This window comes from Myiozetetes cayanensis, unplaced genomic scaffold (genome assembly GCF_022539395.1).
Source record: "Myiozetetes cayanensis isolate MyiCay16 unplaced genomic scaffold, myiCay2020 scf1, whole genome shotgun sequence".
Taxonomy (NCBI): Eukaryota; Metazoa; Chordata; class Aves; order Passeriformes; family Tyrannidae; genus Myiozetetes; species Myiozetetes cayanensis.
Genome location: NW_026086604.1, coordinates 126,294,686 through 126,322,382, shown reverse-complemented (window position 1 = coordinate 126,322,382; position 27,697 = coordinate 126,294,686). Strand labels below are relative to the sequence as shown.

The following is a 27,697-nucleotide window of genomic DNA, read 5'->3' as shown; positions in this document are numbered from 1 at the left end:
TGCTGTACATTTTTCTCAGCATGACAGGTACAGAATGCATCTGTTCTTTTGATACTGCATAATGCTTCATATTTCTCAATATGTGCAAAAGTACTAACAGGAGGAAATGAGAGGTGTCGTTGTGGAGGATGGTAGGTGCATGCGTGATAAAAGAGTGTGCAGGTGCTGAGAATAGCAGGATGCATGTTCTGTGTCTGAAGCTGCTCTCAATTCACCCTGCTACATCTTATAACAAATATCTAAACTGCAGTGTGTTTGGCAGTGATGAATCTACCTCTTTGTTGATGAATGCTGTATAAAGTGTTCCATTGGCATTACAATCCCTTGGAACAGTTAAGAGGGAATCTCTGAGCAATCAGCTTTTATGCAGAGAATTTGTTTTCCATCATTATCTGTGATAGGATACTGAGATATCCATCTCTACACAGTAGGGAAACATTATAGAATGCATACAGAATTATCTGTAACTCTCATAAAGTGATTTTATGGCCCATAGCAAAATTGCTTGTGCATGACTCATATTTTTGGATTGCATTCACTTGTGCAGTAGTTGCCCTTCCTCACAAATGTTTGCTGAAACTTCTTGCCATATTGTTAGCATAATCTCTAAATTGTCTAAGGTTACTGTGCTCAGATTTCCACTGTGATGCTGGCAGGTCAGGCTGGCTTTATTTATTTTTCATTTTTACATGACTGTTCTGAAAGGATGTTTTTTCTGTCTTTCAAGTGATACGACAGGCTATGGAAATGTCTTTGATGACAGCACAGTCTGATCTTTTCTGGGAGTATAGATGGGCTGTAGAAATGTCTCTTTTTCATATCATACACCAAATCATTCATAGGATTGTTTACCCCTGCAAACTCACTCAAGAGAAAATAGATTTAGTGTTCTATACAGAAGTAGTAATATTTTAAGGTTTTGGCCTTTCTTCTGTGTAATCAGACGTCAGCTTGCAAAATGAGTCACAGTGATACACCCAGATAAAAAAAGACAGGCTTCTATTACTTGAAGAAGAAGAGAGAGTCATTCAACAGTATTGATTTGTGTGAGTCCAGTTCAGTGTTACATAAAGGGCTCTGCTTCACGGATGTTGCGTGTCCCACCCATGCAGAGCCTCAGTGTCTCCAGCTCAGCTCCATATGCAGTTATGTAAACTAATGGATGTCCATCCACATGGCTACTGACAGACCATTGTAAACCCTGCTCCTCTCCTGTAATGAATGAAGGAGCTCATTAATTTGTTGCCTGGTTCATGCTGGCAGTATCAGTCTCTGCAGTAATTCCTGTATCAAATTCAGAAAAGGTGATCTGAGCTGCAACAACCTCAGATGCTACTGGGGCTGCTGTATTGTTAGTGCCTTTTTCTGGTTTGGAAAAGAAGGGTGCTCATGTATTCTCTAGCCCAGCTTTTCTCACTATAAAGCCTCAAGTGAGATGCAGAAATACTTTGCAGCTCAAGAGTCTGGAACTGAGGGCATGTACAGTGAATAACAGCCTCTGTGGTCATTAACCCTGTGTGCCAGTCCATAAAGAGCTCTTTGATGAGTGATTCCGTGCTTAGCTGTCCTCAGGCATGATACATGCACTTCTGGAAGTGTCTGGCAGAAAAATGGCAGCCTTTAAGGCTCTTGCTTTACTTCAGTGTGCAGCTACCAGCCAGTTCCTTGTCTCAGCTGGCATCCTCCTTTGACTGTCCTTTTTGTATGGGTTTGATACTGGGATGTGATGGGGTTGGTCTGACAGTTTAAAAGGGGCAGCCCTTCTCCTGCCAGCCACCTCTGCCCATATTCCTCGCTGCCCGGTTTTTGTGGAGGCAGCAGTGCCTGTTACCACTCACGCTTTGTGGTGGGAGACAGATCAGTAGAGAAGTATTTCTTTATTTGGTTTGTTTTCTTTGGAATATTTTTCTTCATAAACTGACTCAGTGTGGAAATAGGTGCATGAGCATGTGGCTGGGGTCAAGGGGCTGGGAGTTGGACCGCACAGCACCTGGCAGCACCTAACGTTTGTCTTTGACCAAGAAGTGTTGCAAATCCTGACACTGAGCTGTGACAGTTGACCTTTCAGCAATAATGCTCTTCCCATCTCCTACAACATCAGCTTCTGAAAAGGCCTCATCACTGGAAGAACTCATCCCTGACTGACTGATAACTCAGTAGCATCCACTTGTTTGAAGGTGCATCTCTCTGATTTGGGAAGATGGGTGTGATTACTTGCATTAGAAAGTCAGCAGGCTACTTTACAAAGACCCTAAATACACTCACCAGAACCATTCATGCTCCACTTATACTGCACCCTGTTTAAAACCCTTCTTTTCTTGTGACTGTTCCAAATACCACATTAGATTAGCTGTAAATTCATAAAACATTGCTTCCATTAGAAAAAAAATGTGGTTATATTTGTATTTTAATTAAGCACAGTGTCTTTGAATTTCACATCACCAGATAAACAGTTTTTCTTACTTGTTTAAACAGACAGCATTGACTCCATGAATTTTGATTGAAACAGAAAACATCAGGTTATCAAATCATTAAGGAAAAAAAATAACTGTTATAAATTTTTACTTTGGTAAATTCATCATGGTTTTAAGGAACTATCCTAGAGAGCAGTAAAGTTTACTGCTGCTATTAACCCATATGGTGTAAAGAGAAAACATATGACCTAAGTGAAAAACATAGGACACGAGGGATAACCTTGCATCCTTTGTGAAGGCAAGGAGTGTGAGATCAGGGATGCTTTCGCTTGTATAAGAATTTAGGGTTTGGCCCTTGTTGATATGTTATCCAGTCATGGTTTTTATGACACAGGAAATGTCAGAAACATGAAGAACATGGCAGGGTCCATGACCAGGGAGTTAAAAATAATGGTGACATTTTCAGTTAGTCTATACAATGTTATCTCCTTAGAGTATGTACTTTTAGTTGTTTGATTTCGGCATCGCATCTGAAAATAACTGAACACATTTATTTTCACAGTGAGGGGTCTATTTTCTCCTCTATGTGTGTGCTTTATGCCCATTAGCATTAATGGGAGTTACACACACACTTCCAGGGGAGAGGAGACTTAAATAGTCCATATAGATGTGCTCTTGTGGATCAGAAAGCACTGATTCAAAGAATGTAAATTATAAAATGAAATAAAAACCCAAACACTCAAAAATCTGATTGTTTCAGTGTGATGGGATCTTAAAGCTATATAACTTAAACAGAATATATAACCAATCATTGTAAATACACTTCACTCTCAGTAAGATCTAAATATTAAAACTTTTGATGGCCTAGTAGTTGTGATATTATTATTGTGATAGTTTGTATAATATATTTTAGCTTCTGTGGTCTTACAGCTTATTTACTGGGCAGCAAGATTTCTCTATGGTAGAAGTTGCTTTTAACAGAACATGGACCACTGACTCTAGATTTATTCACATGTCCAGATGATTGATAGTTAGACCTAACTGCATGTCTATTTTGTAGATATATTTTCTAGAAAGCTTGCTCCCATTGTGCACGCTTCAGTGATGTTACACAGTGGATGCTGTCATAAATATTCTCTAACAACCATGTTTGTTGCTTACCTGGCTTATTGAGAATGCTCTTTGCACCTTTGGTTGTGAAAGAAGCAGCTTCTCATCTACCTTCCATTATTTCTCTTTTTTTTTCCTCATTTATCTCTTCCAGGTCACATTCTGCTTGCACTGTGAGTATATAGATAGAAACTGTAAGTCAATGACTTATTATTTGATTGTAATAAAATACAAAGTAAGTTTGTAGCACAGGACTGCAGAGTTTGAAACTGTAATCATGAGTAGCTTAATGTAGTACATTATTATGTTAAACTAGTTACAGGACAACCTGTTGCATCTGTTTGGCAGCCTTTCAGACCTTGGTTCTCGCCATGCTTTTCAAAGGCAGCTATTGTGACAGGTGGAACTGGAGAAAAGTGAGAAAAGTAAGGAAACATCTTTCTTTAGACTCTCCAGGAAGGCTGGCTCTGCCAAAGAAAGCAGTTAACCTGGGATTCTTGGTGCACTTATTACCTCTGTCATCATTTCCTTACTGTGAAATCTGAATCGTATGGATGCTTATGCGATTTTGTTAGGTTTCAGCGTTACTGTCGACTTAAGCCTTTTTAGTGCTGCTGTGTTAGATTGTTTCTGTACTTCCCTATTTGCTCCTTGATAGGTGTTAATCCTGTATCTCATTTTCAAGTATATGACCAGTGAGGGAGGAGCTGGAAACTACCTGAAGTACATGGATGAAGTGGTATAGTAAGGAATATCCCGCTGGTGCCTATAAAATAATTTCCTTTGATTTCAGCAGCCTTTAACAGCTGCCCTGAGATTTTTTTGGGTTCTAGGCAGAAATAAATGTATATTTGTTACCAATTCTCACACTTCAGCGTGGCTGTTGAGTCACTTGTTTTTCTATCTGGAGTGGGGAAGGATCTGTACTTTGTACTCCTGTCTTGTGATCCCTGTGTTTCACTATAGATTTCATACAGAATAACATATTCAGCATCTCTTTCATGCAGTTAAAAACTGCTGTAGCTCAGAGAGAGAAATATGAAGGTAAGTTTTGTGTCATGTAGTCATTCAGGTAGATTTTCCAGTAGGTTTGCTTTTACCATCATAAAACTGCTGTAGAGCATATATTGAGTTGGGAAATGTTTTTGCCACGAAGCAGAGTTGAGACTCACCATAAAATGTTTTATGTTAAAATCTCTGTTGAGTTACAAGTATTCTTGGAACATAGATAAATGGCTCACGCACATATCACGAAGGCAAATTTGAGCAATAATAAAGGGTTGTGCTTACAACCAAGTTTTATTCAAAAGCGTTCAAAGATTAAGTAAGACATGGTAGTTACAACAACATGCACAATCCAGGCATAAAGGATAATTAAATGGATTGTGTGGCACTGCATGAATTTCACCATTGATATTTTCCTAGGGAGGTTGGAATGCTGGCCTCGGAGAATTTTAAAAGCATGTTTTAACAAAGCAGAATCTCTTACGAGTTTTTGGAAAATGTAGAGAGCTAAGGTTTTGATTTGCTTCCCTTCTACCTCCAGTTTTATAATATTCAGTCTTGAAAGACTTCTAAAACTGGAAGCATGTAGACATGACAAAAAAAAAAATACTAGGAACTTCAGCTTTTTACTTGAATAATATCTGAAATATTGAGAAGAACCAGCTCCTCATCCCTCATCATTTAAATTTTGACTGATATAGTCAGTATTCACAAAGGGATTTTTGAAGTAGGCTGAAAAAGAACTCCCTAATGAAAAAAATGCACTAGTTTGAAATCAGTCAATTTAATTACTGTGTTTTATGAAGGCCATTACCCATTGCTGATTACTAGGGTGATAAAATCTTTAAGCTTTGGTAGCCTCCATAGGGGGTGAGCCGATCTAAGTAGAGCAAAGTCCAGTCATTATCACCCTAAATACTTGTGTTTCTCATTACAATATTCATTACTTTAGGTTACTGTGAATGCTTTGAGGTATTTATGTAAGCACTGGTTTATTCTGCTGTAGAAAAATAATGTTGTTATGGTGGTAAGTTAAAACCAAGCGTTTATATACCTTTACCGTTTAAAATGAGACTTGGCTACATCCATACATAAAAATGTATAGATTTATACCTGTGAGTATCCCTATACACCCATACTGATGGTGGAGTGCTTGTCAGTTAGATCATACTAGTCTGATAAGAAATGGAAAAGTATATGAGTTACCTTGTTCTTTCAGTGTGTTTTGATACTTAAAGAAGCTGTAATGGAGGCTTGTGTTCTTAATAACAATCTTTATTAGGGAAGGGAAAAACGAGCCACGACCTAATTAATATGAGTTACCTAAGGCTAGATGCTGAAGATTGGAGCTCTTTATCTCCGCTTTGAGCCTAGGGCCTTGTGCTTCCCTTTCCCTGCCACCTCTTGCACATCATCTGGCATCACTGGCCCTTCTCAGTCTCCATCATCGTGGCCTTCAGACTTAAAAAGCAGCTTCATAAAACCGATGTTATTTAAAAGATAATGCAAAATCGTTTACTCTTTTGTTTAAAAACGTATATTTTTTTAAAAAAGAACACTTGAAATAATTTAGGGAGAGATGTGGATCTGGGCTGCTGGCAGAGGAGAGTAGCCTGTAAGAAGAGGCAGAAGAACTTGGTGTGACTAAGCCAGGGAAGTCTGAACCTGGTGGCAATATAGATGTTTCATGTTCTTGCAGAGATAGGAGTGCCTGGGGACAGAGAGGGAGAAGTAGTGAAGCTGAGGACATGCTGCAACAGTGCATGTGGCTGCAAGCTGGCCACATATTCAAATTTTTAACTATCAGAAGGCTGAAGTTTCAGAGCAGGTAGAGGCAGTGGGACAAACGTGCTCTCGAAGGGGAGCCTGTCAACAGGATTTCGTGATGTGCTTGTGTGTGATACAGCAGTGGGTCACACCTGGTATACAGGGTCACTCTTCTGCTTATGCCCTGATGTATGCTTGCTCTTGGTAACAACACAGTTCCTTCTGTTTCTCTCTCTAGATAAGTGAACATGAAATTCCACTTTCATTCTGAATCTGAATATTATTTGTTAAAGTTAAAGGAGGAAGTACCAGATTTTTAATGAAAATACCCTTTTTCTCATTCACTGACTAGACAGTGAAAGTAAATGGACGTTAGTGAAAACAGACAGAAGAGGATGGGGGGTTTAAAGAGTTATCCTAAAATTTCAGTTGATTCTTTATTCTTAGCTTCCAGTTGCTTATGATGAAATATTTCAGTAATTCTCCAGAGACAGCTCGGTCCCCTGAGAATTTCACAGGGTAAAAAGACACGAGTTTCCAATATGATACAAATATCTTTTGTAATAATTCTTCAACTCCTCATCATATGAAATAAAAAACTTAAGAAACCCAGTCAACCAATCAACAGAAATCTGGCCCTAGTCCTTTTTATTCATTTGCACACTACTTTTAAAGCTGACTTACGTTTCCTTTTCCTTTGCAAAGGCCCAGATCCTCCCCCTGCAGAGAGGATCAGAGAGAACAAGCCACATGTGACACGAGTTAATCATGTAGCTTAATGCACTATTAGAAGGCACTCAGATAACAAAGTGATGAGAGCAGCAGAGGAGAAGCTGTAAGAGATCATTCCCTTTCTGCACAGTAGAGCCTGCAGAAGGGGGAGAAGGGAGAGCTGTGTGGTATTTTCCTGCTGAGCTGGGAAGCACTGTGAAGGCCAAGAGAGGAGGAGTAAAGGGAGGCCCAGACTGGACATACCATTGTCCACATCAGCACTACCGGTGGCTTTAGTACTATCTCCTCAGTTATTGTTTCTCCTGAAAACTCGTCAAGAGGCTTAGTGGAAAAGACAATCTGTGTCCAGGCTTTCTGTGGTAGTTGTAGCTGAGGTTGTGGAACCTGAATGAGTGCTGGTCTGCCCTGTCCTGATCCTGTATCCTGGAACCCCGTGGGGGGGATACAGCTGTAGTCAGTACATGTTAATAGTGTCACAGAGTATGTATTTTAAATATCTAGTTATTCTATTGGGTGACATTTTCTCTGAAAAATACAAAATTTAGTTTAAGCTCAGTTTCTATGCAGCAATTTGCAAATTTCATTGAAATTCATTGAGTTATCACTGTGGTGTTAAAACACTTCTGAAACAAGAACTGCTTTGTATAATTAATTTTCTTCATGGTGCTTTTATGGTTTCAATGTGTCACATCCAGTAGCAGTTTTCATTTTGAGGATCCTTAACTATGTTTTCAATCTTTATGGTTTGCAAAATGGTCTGTATTTTGAACATGAAAATATAATTTGTGACTTGGAAAGTGACAGTTAAACCTAAATACCATCTGAGGATAACTCTGGGCCTTAATGCATCCTGTTTTGCAGCTAAAATTCTATATTTATTTAAATGTGAAATGTATACTCCAGTGCCTGGAGTGATGGAAAAATCTATATCTGAAATGAAGAGAAAAAAAAAGGAAAAAGAACATAACAAAACCCCCTGCTATTTCATGGATGAGCTTTTGCAGATAATGGGATGTATGCAAAATCTCAGAGAAAGCATCCACTCTCCTGCAAACTTAAAACCTTTGAGCAGTTCATAAGCTGCTTATGGTGAGAGCCCATTTGGCAACTGAGAGATAGAAAGCTCTGGAGAAAGTCCTTTACAGTTCCTACTCTGCCAGATTTCCGGTCATGAATCGTGGTGTGGACACAGCCAACTTGGTTTAGATAGGAAGCAAGCTGAGCTGAAGATGCTTTATTCCCTTCCTTGAGGCAATAGTCCTTCACTCAGCTGAACTTCCAGGGAGGCACCTTTGCCAGTGCAGCTACCCCATGGGCTGAAGCTCTGGTGGTGTTTCAAGTGAAACTCATGGGTTTGCTCTTCCAGTCAATGTAGTTTTAAAAAAGTGTAGATATTGGAAAGAACAGTAGGTTGAGGACTCCTTCTGGTTTTGATTCATTTGGTATTTTTAGGCTTTCTTGTGCCATGATGAGAACTGATAACATAATTTGGTAGAGGAAGAATTCTGATCCATTACCTCCAAATGTTAAGTGTCCTGATAGTCATGTAAAAAATTCCCAGAGTTTTCAATGGCTTTGAGAAATGACAGTCAGAGCAGGACTGAGATCCCCATGGATGGGGAATGGCAGGCAGCATGACTCAATGCTTTTCTGAATCCACCTGTAAATTGATGCCATTACAGAAGAAGTGGAGTGGTGGGAACTGCAAGAACTTTGTTTCTTAGGGCACCACCTCTGTTGAATCAAGATTGTTAGCTCTCCTGAAGCATGGCAGATGCTCTTTCTGCTCCTGTGGCGGATTTATTGTACAAAATCTCTTCCGTTTCCAAGGACTTATAGGCCCATACTCTCTGCCATTGAAAGTGTCACTTGAGGAGACACATAGGAGAGGCTCCTCCCGACGTGACTAAGTGAAAGCACTTCAGTGGGTTTAAGAACAAGCTATGAGCTTAAAGTCAGGGTTACTTTTTTAAAAATAAGAGGTGATTTAAAGAAATAAAAGTTATTAAAATTTCAATTTTCAGTCACCTCTTTCAGGGTGACTGGTGATTACTCAATATTTTATTCTCTACAGTCTGTATCAAGTGCAACATTGTGATACATTAGTTGAGGAAGGCACAATCTGTGTGATAGCTTGGACATCAGCATGAGCCAACTCTGGTACTAGAGGTGGAACTGTAGCATTGTCTACAATTAAAGATACTTTTCACTTCCTTGTTTTCTTTTCCATATGCCCTATCAAGTTATAATACTCCAGGGTGGAGTTTTCCATAATTGATGTTTGCTTCTAGCACAGGTTTTGTTGTTTCTTACTTCTTTTTTTTTTTTTTTTTAAGATTAAAGACAGTGTCATAACACAAAATGAGTTACATGCTCAAACTGAGGGAGTTAGCTTTAACCCTGACATTTCCTATCTTTGAAGTGTTACAGTCTGCAGTCTTAATGTTCTGTTAACATGCATTTATGTGTCATGTATGTGTAATTTACGGGCTGTATTTTACTCTGTTCTCATGTTAGACTGGCATCAAGATGACTGATGCAGACAAAGAGTACTAAGTTTAAAAAAGAATTAATCGGCATTCAAATGCTTCAGTTCCTATGTGGGCCCTTTGTAAAGTGTATCTTTGCACATTACATATAAATTATTAAAATAACACCATTGTTAGCTTGGTATTCAAAACATAATTTGCCATTAACTATGTAACAATTCAGCAGCTACTGTTCTTAGAAGAAAAAAGTCAAAGTCTGCTGAAAACTGATTCAGTTTTTGTTTGAGATTATTGTGTTTTTTTGATATAAGCTAATATTTTGTCTTCTTTTTACCGCTGCAGCACTAGCTAAATCAGACCCTGCTGGTGAATTGCGAAGAAATAAATCACAACAGACATTAATCTAGATGAGGGCTAAGTAATTAACTTCATAGAAGGGTGGCGTATACTGTGTCTGTGACACTAGACTGACTGCTGTGCATAAAATAAATGCAGTATTTAGGCTGCCTATGGTATTCCACCCCTTCAATTAAGTAAACAAATATATATAGAGCTACTCTGGAGTGTATCCTTTGTGGTCTAAACACTGTATCTTATTAAAATCATCTGCATGCAGTATGTGGGGTTTGAGTTCCTGCCAGTGGTTTCATCCATTGTTAACAGTGATGTTCAGCTCTCCCAAGAGTTAAATACAGTGGTACCGTAGTTATGTGAAGAGGGTGCTCTTGGTTACTTCGGTGGCCGTTTCGCTGCATATTACCTCCCACTTTGTTTCCATCCATGTGTGTGGCATAGGGTGTTGCCTGGAAAAATATAGGCTTTTTCAGGAAAAAGTTATCCATATAGGTTGAGAAAAATATCAAAGGCATTCTGTAATTGATTCTGGGGCGGCAAAAGTAGGGCCAGAATAGGTGCATGCCTGCCTGCTCTATGCGTGTACCAAGATATTTACATTTGCATATCTGTTTTCAACTCAACAACAGTGATAAAGCATCTGTTGAACTCTGGGAGATAGGATCAGTTCTTAAAGTGGAACTGTAATTGTTCATTATTGTTTGTATTACAATCCTCATTCTACAAGTGCTGTCTTTTACCCAGAAAACAAGACCAATTGCCTGTTCGACTTTTATAAATCATCAAGTTCAAGTATTTTGTCATCATGAAAAACATTTTTACCTACAATATCATAACTGCATTCAGATGTTAATCTATTGCTTGAAGTATTTGCAGCAGATTTCTTTTCAGTACAGCATTTAATTTTAGAGGGTGGTAGGGACAACTTAGGGTGACAAAAATTTTGCTCAGAGAAAATATAACTAAAATTACATTTACCTGAAGCTATGTTTATTTGATGATGCTATTAAATTGAAATAATATTAAAATGGTGATAAACCATATACACAAATAACTTAGTGTGAAGTCTGAGATTTTAGTCATTAGTTTACCAGACTTGGTGTTGTCCGCAAATTCAGATTAATCTCAATATTTACTAAGCTTTAATTAGCTATCTCTTCAAAGAGTGTTTAACTTGCCCTTCTGAAAAGTTACAATAGCAACAGAATAGTTTAGAACTTTGGTTTTCATATAGTTTTATTTAGTAGTTATTTATATTTTTTACTAGTTTTTATTTTCCCTGAATATTATGGTAAATATGTCTGTGTGGAAGTGGAGACAGGTAAACAGAATTGTCTAAAATAAGGTCAGCCTTTGCCTCCAAACAGCAACAAACCCAAACACAACTGATGAAAGATGTGTGTTAATGGGAGAGTTTCTAATCTCTCAGAGCACAGTGATTAGCTATAGAAACTCATCAATTTAGATCTGAACAAGTTTTTTCTTAATACAAAAATAAGGAAGCATTGTACTTCCATGAAGTGTGTTTGAATGGGTCGCAGATTTTGGAACTGGGGACCACTATCACCCTTAGAGTGTATCTTGGACCACCATGGAGGCTTGTCTGCGAACTTCTAATTGAAAACAGTGTGTGGCAATCGGGTTGCACAGGCCACTGCAGACCACATACTTTGGCAGATCATTCCGAGTCGTGGTGTAACAGTTCATTTTCAGATTCTCCATTTACACCTGTGTCCACGGGACGTGTGTGTCAGAAGCGATTACAGGCCATTCTGGTTGGAAAAATTCGCTACCTTGGAACAACCCCTCAGTCAGTGACAATGCTGAGGAGGTTCTTCCCATGGCTATTTTTGCTTTGAGGCTTCTGAACTCTAGGTGAAGACAACAAAAAAAGTGACTATTAAGCTGGTGATTGGGATTGCACAATTATTTCACCAGTGATCAGCGCTGCAGGTTATGAACCAGTGTCTCAGTGACAGGTAAATTAGTCCATGAGGAACAGTCATTAAAAGGAATGTAACCGGTTCAACATGGATGACTGTGCTCCCTTTGAGCCTATGGGACACTAGTTCCTCCAAAGTGGAGGCTCCTGCTGCTGAAATTGCATTTTTGAGTCCTTCTCAGGAGAGTCCCCAGCCCTCAGAGGAGAGCTGTGATGGACAAGAGCATGGACGGATGAAGGCAGGAAGATTTTGTCCACACCCATTCCAAAGATTTACAGGCTCCAGGGAAGGCAGGGAGCCAGGAATAAAGTGAAATATCCTCAATGAATAATTCATTTGTTGGAAAGTGGTTTTCCAGGGAAACTGAAGCCATACAGAGATTAGGACAAATTCAGCTGAAGCACTCTCAGTCATAAAAAAGATGGATAGGAGGGGAATATACAAAAATCTTGAAATATGTTGTAATATCTTGTTTCAACCATCTGGATAGATTCCTTTAAAAGGCACATTCAAAGCCTTGGGGGTTTTTGTCTCAAAAAAATTAATTTTTCTTTTTTTTTCCTTTTTTTTTTTTTTAAATATGCGTAACTTAAAAGAGCAAATGCACTAGAAGGTGTTAAATGATCTGAAAAAGAAATTGATGCTGATTTGTGTCCTTAGGTCCTGTTATTTTGTTCCTTTTATGCTTGCATGGGGAGCCCAGCACTAGCTGACACAGAGGCCAGCATTGAGATTTGTCTGGTCAGAGCATCTCCTTTTCCTGCATTGTGGCATAATTCTCAGAGTTGTAGTGTTCAGTGAAGTTTCTGGGAAAACACAGGAAATATAGCTTGTGTTTTGTAAAATCTCTGGTGTATGGATTGGAAGGCTTGCCCACCTCGATGGAGGAGGCTGGTTTTGGTGAAGTTCACATTCACACTCCTCCCTGCGGCCAGCTGGCCTGGCGAGCCTCAGCGGGAGAGAGTGCTCTTGTACTCTCTTAGAGATGCACATAAACCATCTCCTTGGTCAGCAGCAGTGTGGAGCAGGGCACGTGTTTGTGCTTTAGGGCAGGAAAGCTAACAGGAAAATGAAGTGCTTGACTAGAAAGATCTCCCAGGAACAGAGAAGCTTCAGAAGGTTCAAGGGCTCTGTGGTGGCACTGTGAGATACAGTTTTGTTGTGCACTGCGTAAATCACGAGGAATTGTCACACATTGACAAGGCAAAGACAGGGGCTTGTCAGGAAGGTCCTGGCTGTCATTTAGTTTTGATAATACTGGCTTTCTTCATTAGAATTATTATCTGATGCAACCTAAGTGTACCATGGTGCTTAAGTTAAAGCAGTATGAGTAATTTAGTCAATTAATTAGGTGTGGGTAGCACTTACCTTCCACTGTGAAGGGATCAAAGGAAAACACTTAATAGCATTTATGTTCTTGTTGTTCTGCTCCATACCTTAGCATCCGTTCATTCAAATAACCCTCTGACCCAAATGTTAATGTAAGTTATTATATTGAATTATTCTGCTTTGGTGAACATTTGTACCCTGCATCGATGTCACGACTGCTGGAACTCAACACATGCTGCTTTGTAGTTACTGGAAGTGGACAGAAAATGGCCACATGAGTGAGGAACACCCAGATAGCTCTAAACCTCTGCCCTTCCTCTATGAAATATTTCCTCGTTTCTTCCACCGAAAAAACATGCAGAGAAGCTGAGAGGGAGATTCCACAGATAGACCCGGGCCTCTAGCACTTGTGGGTGTCAGTGTCCCCAGATGAAGGAACTTGAATGGAAAATTACTAGAAGGGGAGCATTAATACAGAGAAGAATTTGAATTGGAGTTTGTGGATACTTTTTATTTGTGGTCTTTTGCTGTTTAACTGTTGTGGTTCAGTACTGGGGCCTCTGCAGAAAGAAGGGGGGATGGAAAATAAGGATAATTTTCCTTTGACTTCATTATTGCCAAGGTTTTCCTCCACTTCCCTGAGGAATTTATATTAGAGGTTTATTCTACTAACAGTCTATTAGCAGGATTGGCCCCTTATTGAAAGCATGATGCAGTGCATAAGATTAAATAAGGTAAAATAAGATGAAGATGTAAGAAGTTAGACTGTGTGTGAACCCTGAATGCTTTTACCTCTGTGCTAAATGTATTCAATTGGTTATTGATTACATTGTGAACTGAGACATTAGAAATGGCCCAGACCTTGCTAACACTGTCAGCTAAGAGTAACACATGTAATACATACATTCCTGGTGAGACTCTTCAAGTTTGAGATACCAAGTTGTTTTATAGCCAGGATTTTGATTTTATTTGTCTGTGGTCCTGCTGTTGAGTAAAGGCAATTACATTATCTCAGTGTCATAAATATATTTGATTTTTTTCTTTAGAATGACATTATTTGTCTTCTTCAGCCATTTAATAGAATTTAATGCTGTTTAGGACTTTAAAAGACAAGGAGAAATGAGGCTTTATTCAATTCAATAACTCCTTTGCCTAGGATATTTTTCCACTTTAAAGATTTTTCTACTTGAAACAATTGAGACTCATTTCATGTTTTCATTCAAGAGTTTGACAAATGGTAGTGCCAAACACAATCACAAGAAATAAAATCTTTTAGGACATGAGCGGCAGTAACAGGGAGATGGCTACACAGCTGGTTTTGGTTGCATCCCCGATAGAAGGATCTCTGCACTGTCCCTTAATACTATACAGGAGGTGGTATAGGTATGTGGCTGTGACCAAATGTGTGCTGGTGCACTGACCTCCATTCAGGTGCTACATTTTCCTCTGCTGAAGGTTTTTGAAACAACAGAGCGGTCTTTCAGGTATAGGCCATACCAGATCCACATCTGTGCGTGTGAGCATGAGAGACAGCTCCCTCAAATGATTTACTCCTGTAACTCTGGTCTCTCTGTTCCTGGGAGAAGTAAAGGAGAAAAATGCCAAAAGTGAAAGACGAAGGGAAAACACAGAGACTGCAGTGATGCCTATTAAGGCTTTCTCACAGATTGCATTTCTTAATCCGTAGCCTCAGCAAATACTGAACAGTACTATATTCTGTGTTTCAACAGGCAAAAAACCAAACTCTTGCACACCAACCCTTCATAATGTCGCTGATCACTGTCACTCGGTCACTGATATATACCCAATACATGGGAAGCTTTAAAACACATGCTATGTTTTCCCCCAAAAATGCATGTAGAGCCAAAGCTAGATACAAAATAATTAAAAAACTGATAATCACCCAGGAGATGTGTTTGAATCCAATATTGCAATCCTGTCCATGTGATTAATACTGCACTGCAGCAGTGTATGTGGAGTTTTCACATGCCTAATCTTGGGCAAATACATAAGCTCTTTCCCCAGCTGGTAATGTAACAAATCCTTTTCTTAGTCTCCAGTTCTGTGTGTCCAGTTGAGATGTAAGGAGAGGAAAACAATTTAACTGTATTCCAGTACAATGTACCCTAAAGCCTTCGTGTGCACCTATGATCTACTAGTGCCAAAGGGATGTAGTTAGCATGGTACTTTTGGTGGTGTTTGGTCTTTGTAAAGATTTAAGTCAGTTCAGATCAAATACTGGGCAGTACAAACTGGATTAGCTAAGGTCATACTCATTCTTCAGTCCAAAGGTATCCATTTGCTAAGGTGGACAGCAGTTTATGTAAACCCTGTTGTTTCCAAGCAGTTACCTTCTTCGCTACCAAGCACTGCCTAATGTCTTGAAACAGTTATTCTTTCATATTACATTCAGGACATGATTGAAGGGCTTCAAGAGGGCAGTAAAAATGTGTGTGGTTCATCTGGATGCTTGTTGCTGTTTTCTGGAATTTGAGTTAATGAAATAAAAGTTTGAGAAAACTGCTTGTTTTGGTGTTTGTTTTGGTTTTTTGTTGTTTGGGGGTTTTTTTGTGTGTGTTTTTTGTTTTTTTTTTTCTTTTTTAATTATCTCAATCCCAGCTTGCATTATCTTCCAGAAATTCTGTATTGAATCCAGCTGGAAATGACTGCAGTATTATTTTGCTGTAGCACTAAAGCATTTTGTCTGGAAGTTCAGCTATTTAGATTACGCGTCCCTCTTGAAGCTTAATGTTCAAGAGCTCTTCATTAGAAACATCAATGGTATTAAATAGAAATGGATCTAGTATGATGTTATAAAAAAATCAGACCAGTAATGCAGTATCCCGTTAGTATAACATTTCCATTATAATAAATTTCATGTAACTCTGAATTCTTTAACATGGAGGAGGGTAACTAAAGTAACACAATATATTTATTTTACTACTAAAAGCTTTAATGAACTTCAGGAAAATAGTTTCAATACAGTGTTGTAAAAGCTCTGTTACCTTGTGCACACTGACCTCAGTCCTGCAAACAATTACACTTGGGTACAGCCCCGCTGACTGCCAATGGTCAGCTCATCTGTAAAGTGAAACATGCATGTGTATACTTGTAGAGATCAAGGCCTTACTCTAGTTTGGAAAATTCGAAATATTTTAACTAAGGGGTAGGTTTTGCAACAACACTCCAGCAAGAAAGTTTTCCTTAAAATCAGGCAGATAAAGCTTTTTTCTCTGCCACTGACTAAAAGCTCCTTCTAGCTGGTACTGAATAGGAAATGCCAGACGTGCCCTGTGAACTTGGCCACACTTCACACGTAACCAGCCCACGGCGGGTGGGTGAGGCCCATGCCTTGGTCCTTCACCATGGACAGCCACCCCCATTGCGGCAGGAACTCTCCTCAAAGGAGGTGCCTCAATTTTGGGTCAGAGAGAGAACCAGTTCCCCCTCCAGTCTCTTAATTCCCTGTTGGTTTCTCCCACAGCTGGCTGTTCCACACAACGACGAGTGGACCCGCTTTGCTCGGACCTTGGTGGAAATCCGTGCCAACCGAGCAGACAGCGAAGAGGAAGGGGCGGTGGAGCTGTCAGCCTAGAGGAAGAGGAGCCGCAGCGCCTGCTGCCGCCAGAACAGCAGCTTTCACCCGCTGAGTACACCGGTGTTCAGTGTCAGTCAGTCTTGCTGTGGCTTTTGATGCCAGTGTACATGCCAGTATTGCTCACAGCATTCTATATTAATCACACTGCTTTACACAAGGCTGAAAATATCCAGAGCATTTTCATACTTTATATTTCTGTCTGAAAAGTAAGAAAGAAAAGACAAATCAACCCTTTATGGGTTTAGTTGTTGCCTTTTAACTACTTAGTAGCTGTATTTAATAGCTAGGAACCCCTGGTTAAACTTGTGCTCACATTGCCCTTCTGGCATAGTCCTATTAAATCCATATGAAGCCAGATATGATTATGTGCAGATGTGGTGTGCTTCACTGTATGGGACTGGGCCAAAGACTTTAGATGTGGTGTTTCACATGGTGACTTACATTATGAATGGATGTACTATACGAAAGTTGCTGCTCCTTATTTATTGCGGTGTGCTGCATGGAACATATTTATTTGAAAGCATTAAAATAAACGATCCTAAAGCATGTGCATAATGAGAGAACTGCATTGTCTGTGTGCTGCTGTAGAGGTTACATTAAAGTCCACGTAACAATTACAGTACATCAGTTGTGCTTAAGATATAAGATCTATAAAGGTTGGCTTGAGTGGATGGAATGAGTTTCCTTTCCTTTTTTTTTTTAAGATGCCTATTATTTCTAGGCACTTTAAATATATTTCAAATACAGTTGGTCACTGATACTTGTCATGCAAGTTAACACTAACAGTCTGACAAAGGGTTGTGGTTCCCGAGTATGACACTAGTATTTGCCAATAAAATGTATCAGGCCTGTTCTGTTGCAGTGTGGTTAATCTTTCCTTGCCAGCAGTGCTCAGTGTGTTCATTACCAGTCACTGGTGAAGCACTGGGAAAATGTGCCTGCCCTGACTCACAGAAGGCTCCTGCAGCTGCCATGTAAATAGATACCTTTGGTACAGGACTGGCCAGTAATGGACTTGAGCGCATCAGATCCTGCTACAGATTTTACATGAGCAGGCACGAAGGCATGTCAGCTTCTAGGATAATTTTTATTTTTCCTCCATCCCTAGCATGCTCACTTGCACACATGTGCACACACAGAGCAGCACTGTGCTGCCATATGTGCTAAAAGGAATAGGCCTCCTCAGACTGTCTTGAGAGAGAGGTTAGGACAGGGGACAAGGGAATAGGCTCCTTTACGATAATCTCTTGTGACTTGAGAAAAGAAACAGAGTGCAGACTGATCTCATTGAGTGCTGTGGTCCAGAGGCACCAGAGTTGGTGGTGAGGCTGCTCGATACATTCATGCCACAACATTCTGCTGAGCCAGAGCACAGCTCTGACACCTGGGCTTAGCAGCAATTCACACTCAGAGCCATAGGGTGAGCCATTACAGCAAGAAATGCTGCAAGTCAGACAAGAAAGGTCTTGTTACATTGTTTGTAGGGGAGCCATCTCTGGTCTTTGGATAATCATGTTCAGGAATATATCATCTAATCATATTTGGGGCTATGGTTTAAGAGTAGGCTAAGAAAATGAATCCTTTGGAAAAGCTGCATTTCCTTTATCTTCTTGGTGGTTAGAAATAACTCCCAGTGAGAGTTCATGAAGACAGTGCTACTTTATTCTTCATGATGAGAAATGAAACTATCTGCCCATGGAAGTGTTCTGCCATTGGGCTGAGGGGAATGTTCTCCCAGATGACCAAGTACACACAGCAGAGACACCTCAGTCATGGGTCCTGTAGCTCCCTCAGGTTGTAGCCACGTGTTAGAGAGCTTTGTGTTCCTGCTGCTCCCCTGGGTGCTTTGGCAGCTGTCCTGAAGTACCAATGTAATATTGCAGCACTTCTGTAGCTTAAAGGTGAATGCTAACAAACAGCCAGGTGAGATAACTGTAAAGCAGCAGTTTAGTCATCATCTCTGGGGTTTTTCCCCAGTTTTGCCCTGTTTTCCTTTCAATAACCATATGTAAGTGTTACCTGTATATGTGGGTAAAGTAGCTGTGGTACCAAGTGGAAGTGGGAGAGGCACACTTGGACTACACTTGGGTCACAAGATTAGGAACACGTGCTTGGGCAGATACACAGCAAAGTACTGCTGTCATGGGGAGCAGAGGTGGCACTTGCTACCCTTCCACCTGCTGAGTAAATCCACACCTCAAAGTGTGGAGACACCCTCCTGTTACACTGTGGTGTAACAGGAAGGGTGTTCATCGTAACCAGTGCAGTACAAATGGTTGGTAAATATACTTCTTCCATGTTACTGTTTGGGGGTTTGCATGTTTATGTCCAAGCTCTCACTACTTCATGGCATTAATAGCTTGTAAAAATGGTTTCAAGGGCAGCCTCTCCTTTTTTTTTTTTTTTTTTTTTTGGTGTGGGGTTCAGCAGTACACAGACGGAACAAGGAAAAGATGCAGATTTCTGCAGAAATGACAAGGTTTGTAAATACAGAGCAACAACATGAAAGGGCAATTTCACACAGCTGAAGCAGATGGAAGAGTACCCAAGAATTTACTCCCCTTCTGTTGCTCCTGATGTGTGGTGGAGTTTCTGATTCGCCCTTGTTGCTGCCCTTCCAGGAATCACCACAGTTCTTGTTTGTTTGATTTTCCTGCTGCTAAACAAATAGCTCCACTTTACTGGCTTTCCAAAAAGAGCCCATATGACAAAATGTTCCTCAGAATCTGCCCAGTAGGGAAATAAATACAAAATCATCATTTATTTTGAGCAAAGAGAAATCATCTTCTCCAGGCTCTTTAGCCTACAAACATACAGACAACAGAAGGCAGAACATGAAGAGTATGTCCCATGCACTGCTGAGATGCTGCCATGACTGCTCCAGAGTCAAAATCAGCCTGGCTCTGTTTTAGGGCCATTGCAAGTAAGTTTCTGTGAAGGACATCATAAACTCTGTGCTCAGACTGATCTGGAGAGCGCATCTGAACCACTGAGTCAGAAAAAGCAAACCCAACTAGGGCAGAAGCAGCCAAGTGGCAGGAAAAGGCTGAACTGAGGTTTAGGATGAGGAGAAGACTGCAAAGTGGATGTGGAAGGGACACATCTTGAACCTGATGAAGGGAAGACCTTGATTTTGGTGCCAAGGACTTGGGATTTGTTCTGAAAGGAGCTGCGAAAGCATGTAGCGAGACATGACAAGTGGCACTGGGGGTGGGAGCTGAAGGCATTAGCTAAAAGGGGAAGCAGGGTACTTCAGCTTTATCACATGCACTCTGTTCAAGAGCCCCCATGGTTAACACAGAAAGAAGATGAGCTCACGAAGCAAAATGGCATCCCACGTAGAACAGGATGGTCTCCGTTGACCAGTGACAAAGGAGACTCTGCTATCATCAGGGCAGCATCAGTTCTAAGGAAGGACTCAGCATCTAATGGTGCTAAAGAGTATCCACCTGTTCTTGAGAAGCTCACAGAACTGGTTCTCCTTCAAAGTCATAAGCAAAGCTACTTCTGTAGTAGCACCATCATGTCTGGTACATGTCTGCACAGCCTGGGGTGTGAGTAAGCACAGAGAGAGGCCAGGCAACCCTTTGCAATGTAACTGCAGCAACTGGAATGAATCTCTCAAGGAGTGGTACTGCTTCCTGCTGCAGAGAGGAACAGTGCAAGTAGCAGTTAAAATGATAAATACACTTCTTAAAATGTCATTTCTCTGAAGGGCAGCAGACACCTTGATGACATCCTCATGTTTAGCTCTGGGAGAGGCTGCCCGAGCTCACAGCCTGAGATATCCACTGCCCTCCATGCAGAAAGCAGAACCACCGTATGGCAGGTGGCATTAAAGAAGCTGCTTCATGCCAGGCTGCTTCTGTGTTATTTGCTGTGTTTGAAGCTCTCTGGAGACAGACACTTAAAATACAAATGTCTTGAGACTTCTATATTCCTAACCATTAAATAACTTACAAATGATCACCATCTCTGGAAATCGCCTTCTAGTTTATGCAAAAATGGCAAATATTTAAACTGAAACCAGAGTTTGAATTTCACAGCAGTGTTTAAACAGCAAAGCTGTAGGATTCCCAATTGCCCCTCTGCCACGTGTGCGTTGGAGAGCTGTGGAGCTCAGCAATAGGCAGTGTGACGTGTATGCACATCATGGAGTGTACAGCAGGGGCATTCCCGAGCAGACTGTCCCCTCCTAAGAAGATGCAGAGCAGTTTGTCAGGTTTTATATTTTTAGCAGGTTTAGAAAAACCTGCCCAAGTTATTTTTGAAGCCTGTAGTATGTTTGCTCACACAAGTGGCCCTGCAAACCGTCAATATTAAGTCAGCTTAAACCCAACCCATTCCCTGGGGACCAGGCAGAAAAGCATCTCTCGGCTTCTGCTGGACTGAGAAACATAAATATGGGGTAACTGCTCCAGAAACACCCCTGATGGGTAACATCACCAGTATCTGGTCATTTCTTTTTTCTAGAAGTGCTGTCACAGGGAGTTAGCTGGACTGCAGGAAGCAAGTGAGGTTACATTTTATCCATTTGCATAATTCACTCAGAAACCCAGAGAGGACAAACATTGTCCTCAGGGCCTTTTGTTTGTTTGCAAGGCAATCTGACGATTTCTTGGCCTGTAAACTTTTCAGAGCAGGAATGCATCCTTTTGTGTCTGGAGGAAACCCACTTTGGACACAGATGTTCCCCCAGATCTTTGAAATGTTTTGAACTGGGCTGCCTGTTAACAAAGTAGCCACTGGCTCTTCAACCCTTCTGCCCCTGCCGCCAATGCCTACTGGCTCTGAAAAGATGGGAGGAAGGAGAGAACAATCCTCCGGAAAAGTTAATGGGGAAGGGAAGGGCCACCTTGGGTGGGGGTGTCAGTCAGCCCTGTTGATGTGCCTGCCAGGGAGAAGATGAAGGCTGTGGCCTTCTGAGATGGATCTGCCATAGGAGAGCTGTGCCTGACCTTTGTTCCTGGGATGAGAGCTTTCCTCTTCATCCCTGGAGTAAAGAACAAGTCATAAATATACTGCCAGGCCTGGGAATGAGAGGGCACCAGCAGGCAGGGAAATCGGTCTGACTTATGCTTTGTTTTGTAGAACACAAGCAACGGTCTTTACCACACCAGCCAAGAAGTTGTGCAAGCCCAACAATAACCCAGCTCTAATTCCTCTTCCGTTCCTGGCTGCAAAGTCCCAGAAGCACTGGGGTTTGTCAGGCAACAGAGGGACGTGTTCTGGAGCGTGCAGCCTGGGTGTCCCTCTCCAGGCTGAGCCAGGAGGGAGCAGCTGCCAGCCAAGCCCATGCACGTGGCCAGATACTTCCTCTCCTGGACCGGGGAGAAGGTGCAGTTCAGTGCTCAGACATCGCCCCTGAGCTGCTGACTTTCCACAGAAACCTTTGACAAGGTATGTCAGCAAAATGTGAGGGATGAAGTGTAAAACCAGTTCTTATGCAGCCTGAAATTTCAGATGTCAAGCACAGGCAGCTCCCAGAGAAAATGTTTAACTTTTATGACAAGTCTTAACCAAAAATCCTGACAGCTAATTTTGAAGTAATACAAGGGACAGCTTTTTTCCTCCCATTTCTGAAAAGAAGAAGGTGTCATTTAGGGAGACTCGGATACACAGGGCTGGAAGGAAGCAGCTGGTGGCTGTCAGAGCCCAGCGCAGTCTCTGCACACTGGTTTAGCCAGACTCCAAGATGCAGATTCAGGTAAATGTCATCTGCTCCCCACGCCTTAACATGCATGAGTACTGCAGATGCTATTCCTGCCCCGACTCAATTTCACTGTTAACTTCAAAATACAAATTAATCCAAGAGAATAATTTTCATGATGACCCAAACACAAATGCAAAACCAGAGTGATTTCCATGTCAGTATTTCCACAAGTTACAGGACAACAGTGCGATATTGCACACCAAACGTCTCCGAAGAGGCTGCATCTGTGCATTCCCTCAGTTTACAGCCAAGGTTGAAGGCACCCACCCCAAGGAGACAATCAAGACCAAATTCCTCCTGATCTTAGGAGGTACCATAGAAGACACCCAACAGGACCTTCAAGTGACTAGATAATTAGGCTGTTCATAACTGTTAACCTCCACCCAAAAGAAAAAGGTCAAAATATCAAAGCTTACTCCAATCCTGGCTTTTGACAGAGGAAAAGTTCCTTTTTTTTTTGAGTGACATCTCCACCAACAGATGTATTTTCTACGCAGGGGAATTGAGGTAATTTGTTCTCAAGCTGCTCAATTTGTTCTCAAGGTGTTTTCGTAGCCTACAAGTGCAAACATTAACTTTATCTTAACCTGACTTTGTAACTGAAGTTGAACAAGACATTTGATGTACTGCACTATTTCCGTAACAGAATACCATGTGTGCGTCTGTTTGAAAGGTTTATTTCTATCTTCATAAATACAGAATTTTCCAAACACTGTGCAAGGCACCAAAAATTAAGTAAAATCTTTTATTTTAGATTATTTTAATCTCTTTTGACTTGATGAAGTAAATAAGAATCTGAAACCACCTATATGCCAATTACAAGCCAGCAGTTAAGGCAGGTACCATTGATACAGTGCATGAATTTTCTATTGCAGTTATTTAAACAAGCAGCGTTTTACTATAGAAGTGCATATACAAACTGAATTCCAAACACCAGCAACCCAAGATAGGCACCTAGTTATGAAATTTCCTCGTATGTGTAGTAGAATGCCAAAAGTTCTGCCATAAAGTGCAAAGACTATGGACAATAACACTTTCTTTTGAGCATTTTGATACCAGTAACATAATACAACGGCTAAACATTTATAAATGTGGTTTTCATTACAAAAACATGTTCCACATAAAAGCTTCATAATACAATCCAGAAACAGAAGTTGTGCGTGTACAGATTTAAAAAGTTGAAGCTGTACTGGCATACTTAGGTACCGGGTATATATTTGCTGACCTCTACAGACACGCACCAAGTTTATAACCAATTTACACATACAGTCAAAATCATTCTGCTTTGAGCACCGTGATATCCACTGAGTTTTTCCATTCGAGTGACAATGTGCGACATCTGCCCTGGTAATCTGCAACTGCGCATTGCCTGTAAAATGATCTGGTTCACAGCTCTCACCCAGCCCTCCCTAATAAACGGAACCTAAAATTAGTGTCTTCCCAACACAAGCACATGTCAGATGTGGACAAATACATTCATGGTCCCAAACTTAAAACAACTGGTAAGAATTTCACAGTGATCTGGTTACGGAAGCACAAAGACAAATGATTACGTTTAAGATGAAAATTACCTTAAAACTCAAATGAAGCTAAACTTTTATATGATGAGAAGCTAAAGGAACAAAGTAGTAACCAATTAGAAAAGTGGCTCTTTCCTAACTAATAACAAAAACCCTACAGCAATAAACTTAGGGTCCTACTGCTACAGCAGCCGTTGAGGTAGGTGGTGATGGCTTAAATCGAGGTAGGTAAAGTCCAAACTTGTTTTCAATCCCTGCAAAAGTGGCAACTGCCAATTTATAACCGCCAACATGGTCAGGGTTAGGAGCAGGGAGCGTGATCCTAGATTTAGGAACTGTATCTGATCCAGCTGGTTTTCTGCAAAATAATAAAAATAACAGATTTATTTCCATAGAGTAAAATCAGTATTCACAAAAATCTCCTCCATAAAGTAAGCTTAATAAGACATCTGAGTGTACTTCCCCATAAGTAACTAAATTAAATGCTGCAATGTAAGGGAGACATACCCTGTTTTAAAACCTTCCAGAACTGTTAGGAGCCTTCATGTTGATTATGACCAAATCCAGATAAAATTTGTGGTGCATTAATAGAAACTGCAGCATGGAGCAGCAGGGGTTCATAAGTCTTTGCTTCAGTGCACAATCAATCCAGGAACCTAGCAGAGTTTAAGTAATTTTTGTTGTGGCTTTCAGACTGCTATCCCCAAAGATCCATAAACAGTCTGCAGCTGCTCCTGAGATCAAGTTAAACAGCAATATGCACATCCACCTGTATCATTAACAAAGGCAGGAGGCAGAGCTGAAGCCCCAACAAACAGGTTTTGAACTTGGTAACAACAGTAGACTTTTTTGGATGTCAAATGCCCCATCTAATCAGGGGTACAGCTCCTCCACCAAAAAATGAGGATTAATGCAGTTACATCCCCAGCCCATCATTTGGTCTCTCACTGTCTCTGTTTACACTAACATGGGTCCTCAGCTTGAAATGGTGACAAAAAATGAGGGAATACCTTGCTATGAAACAGATACTGGAATATCATCCCAACCTCCACCAGTGCAGTGTGGTTTAAGTAACATCTACAAAGTCTTTGCAACATGTCCTAGCAAGACCCTGACAGCCAAGGAGCAGCAAGACCCAAACAGAACCAAATGTAGCTTCAGGGTCCCCTGTAGATTCAGGCACCATATACTTACACTCCTCCAAAGTCCACATACAACCATCTCTGCAGTAGCTCGTAAGTCACCAGAGTTACACCAAACTGAGGAGAAGATCGAAATACACGAGCTTGAAAGAAAAGAAAAGAGCTTTTAAGTGACAAAAGCCACAATTCGGAATCACTTGGCAATCCAAGCTCTTTTACACACCTCCTGCTCCTTTCCACAGAGCCTTTGGACCTTCCTCTCGCAGGATCTTAGCAAAGCAGTCTATGACGCCACTGTAGGTGGTCTGTCCTGCCCGGGCTGCCACCTGTAGCCTTGTTTTGATCACATCTGCAGGGGTGACCAAGGAGGCTGCAGGCATACCTGCACAACAAAAAAATCATCAGGTGGATACCTCTAGCTTGTCACATGTGATACACACCTCATTTACCCAGGGGTAAGCAGGCCTTTCCTCCTTTACACCAGGAGAATCCAGTCACATTTGATTTAAGTAGAAACTGGGAAGCAACAAGAGGTGGTTGTTGTGGACATGGCTTCGCCCAGAGAGAGCTTCTCCCTGAGGAACAGCAATGTCACATGCTTCCTGCCAAGCTGGGAGGCATGGACTGGAGTTTTCAATGCTAAACAGAAACTGGCACAGTTGGTAAGGACAAAGGTTTTGGTGGTAAGGGTTCTCTTTCCCTTTCCTTTTCATGCCTCTCTGTGGTACCTGGCATCCTGGTTGTACACTGTGCTAGAATAGCCTGTACACACACCCCCCATCCACACACACGCACACCAACACCCCTCATGCAGCAACATCACCAAGAACCAGATAATGCCGTGCATGCTCAGCAAGGCATGGGACCTAAGGCTTACAAAAAGGGTCATTCTTCTCATTAAGAATGGCAGACTGCTCAGCTGCAAAGCCACAGCTGACATCCTCATCAGAATATTTGGAGAAAGATTTAAATTTACCCTGGCAGATAATCAACTGAAAGCAAAAAATACCGAATTATCAATGGGTGGTATTTCTAAAATCATTCTTATCCAAACTGGGGCTGCCCATGTTTGGAATTGAAAAAAAAACAAAACCAAAGAAAAGCACTGAGACTGTACCCAGAAGACACTGTCTCTTATGGTTTTATTACTTTTCCATTCTGCATCTGTTCCAAACCAACTTGGTTAGACGTAGATGCATAAATCTCCTTTCCTTTTTTTTTTTTCAGGCTTAATAATTCTATAACAACTTTTGTCCAAACCAGCATGGTTTGGCTTCAAGTTCCAGGGCACCCTTCCTGCAGACTGCTCCAAAAGATCTAAATGTGTGCATATCACCAAAAGAAGAGTTTCTCCTCCTCCTTTCGGGAACCCCAAAATAATGCATACGCTGAATTTGCACAGTGGGCTGTCTGGCAGGCAAGCGCTAAAACCTGGTCAAGGTTTCTGAACTCCAGAAACACTGAAATTCCTCTTTGCTTGGCCTTACCCACATCAGGATATTGCTTGAGTCTTCAATTTAAAGATGGACTTCTGTCCTTCAAAAGCCAACCAGTGTTTTCAAGGAAAACCAAAGGACATATTTAGAAACAATTCTGCTCACTACACATTGACTTCTATCTTCTTATTCCACACTCTATATTACTGAGGGTATTTTGCAGTTAAAGATGTTTTAAATCCTTTTTTTAGGAGCTACGTGCACAGGACAAAAGACTCTATAGACAAATCGAATTTACAGATTGATGCCATGAGGAACTTAGAATGTGACAAACAGCACAGCAGGAGCTGACAAGAAAAAAGGGGAGTGAGGGGAGGAGAAGGAAGTTTATGGAGCCAATAAGCAGATGGAGCAAGTTAAGGAGATATCCTGTACATGATACAAGAATCATTAGAAAATGCCATTGCACAACAGGTTGAGACATCTCATGAACAGTGAAAACCAGCAGCAGATCAAGCTAGAAGACATGCATGTTGCCTGTGACCCCACGGCAGTGAAAAGGAAGACAATGTAAGCAGCACAAACAACACCCACTGGTAGGACGCAGGTGCACATATGACCGTGGCCAGCTTGAATAATCCAGCACCACGGGCTGTGGAAATGGGGAGTTTCAAACATGCAGCCAGAGCTCATGCACACATCTGAAGTCTGATGACCAGGTAAGATCCCTGGCCACAGCAGAGACATCAGCCCAGAGACTGAAGCCAGTGTTTCAGAGGTGGTGGGTGTTTTGTTTTGTTTTCCCTTGACTTTCTCATGGCAAAACAGTGGACACATGCACCCCCACCAGGCTTTACTTGTACCCAATAAAATAAATTTATTGGTTTTGTAAACAGTACGATGAATGCTGTATCTCTAAAACTATAATTTGCTCATGAGACTTAACCTAGGATGGGATTCACAGGAAGCACTGGATAAAATTCACTTTATAGCTAGATTGGTGAGCCATATCAGCAACAATAAAGACTGCTTCTGTGCCTGAACTTCAAAGGGACGGTTATCTCAGTCTGCAATCACCTGACAATGGCTAGAAAGAGAAAAATAGGAAAATCTAAGAAATTACTTGGCTTAAAAATGCCAGCTTA

At 41.0% G+C, this 27,697-nt stretch overlaps 2 protein-coding genes across 17 annotated transcripts in view; one reads left to right on the top strand and one right to left on the bottom strand.

The window, feature by feature from the left end:
* Positions 1-17,595, top strand: part of DYNC1I1 (dynein cytoplasmic 1 intermediate chain 1) — a 186,015-nt gene extending 168,420 nt beyond the window's left edge. For all 10 annotated transcript variants that reach the window (XM_050327259.1, XM_050327252.1, XM_050327267.1 and 7 more), the window contains one exon: positions 16,628-17,595. In XM_050327259.1, coding sequence (XP_050183216.1) covers positions 16,628-16,738 — 111 coding nt within the window. In that variant the 3' untranslated portion in view covers positions 16,739-17,595. The remainder of the gene's footprint in view (positions 1-16,627) is intronic.
* Positions 17,596-23,115: 5,520 nt separating this feature from the next.
* The window catches only part of SLC25A13 (solute carrier family 25 member 13), a 101,773-nt gene continuing 97,191 nt past the window's right edge, over positions 23,116-27,697 (bottom strand). For all 7 annotated transcript variants that reach the window (XM_050327229.1, XM_050327207.1, XM_050327198.1 and 4 more), the window contains 3 exons: positions 25,340-25,498; positions 25,169-25,259; positions 23,116-24,332 (listed from right to left, as the gene is read on the bottom strand). In XM_050327229.1, coding sequence (XP_050183186.1) covers positions 24,143-24,332; positions 25,169-25,259; positions 25,340-25,498 — 440 coding nt within the window. In that variant the 3' untranslated portion in view covers positions 23,116-24,142. The remainder of the gene's footprint in view (positions 24,333-25,168; positions 25,260-25,339; positions 25,499-27,697) is intronic.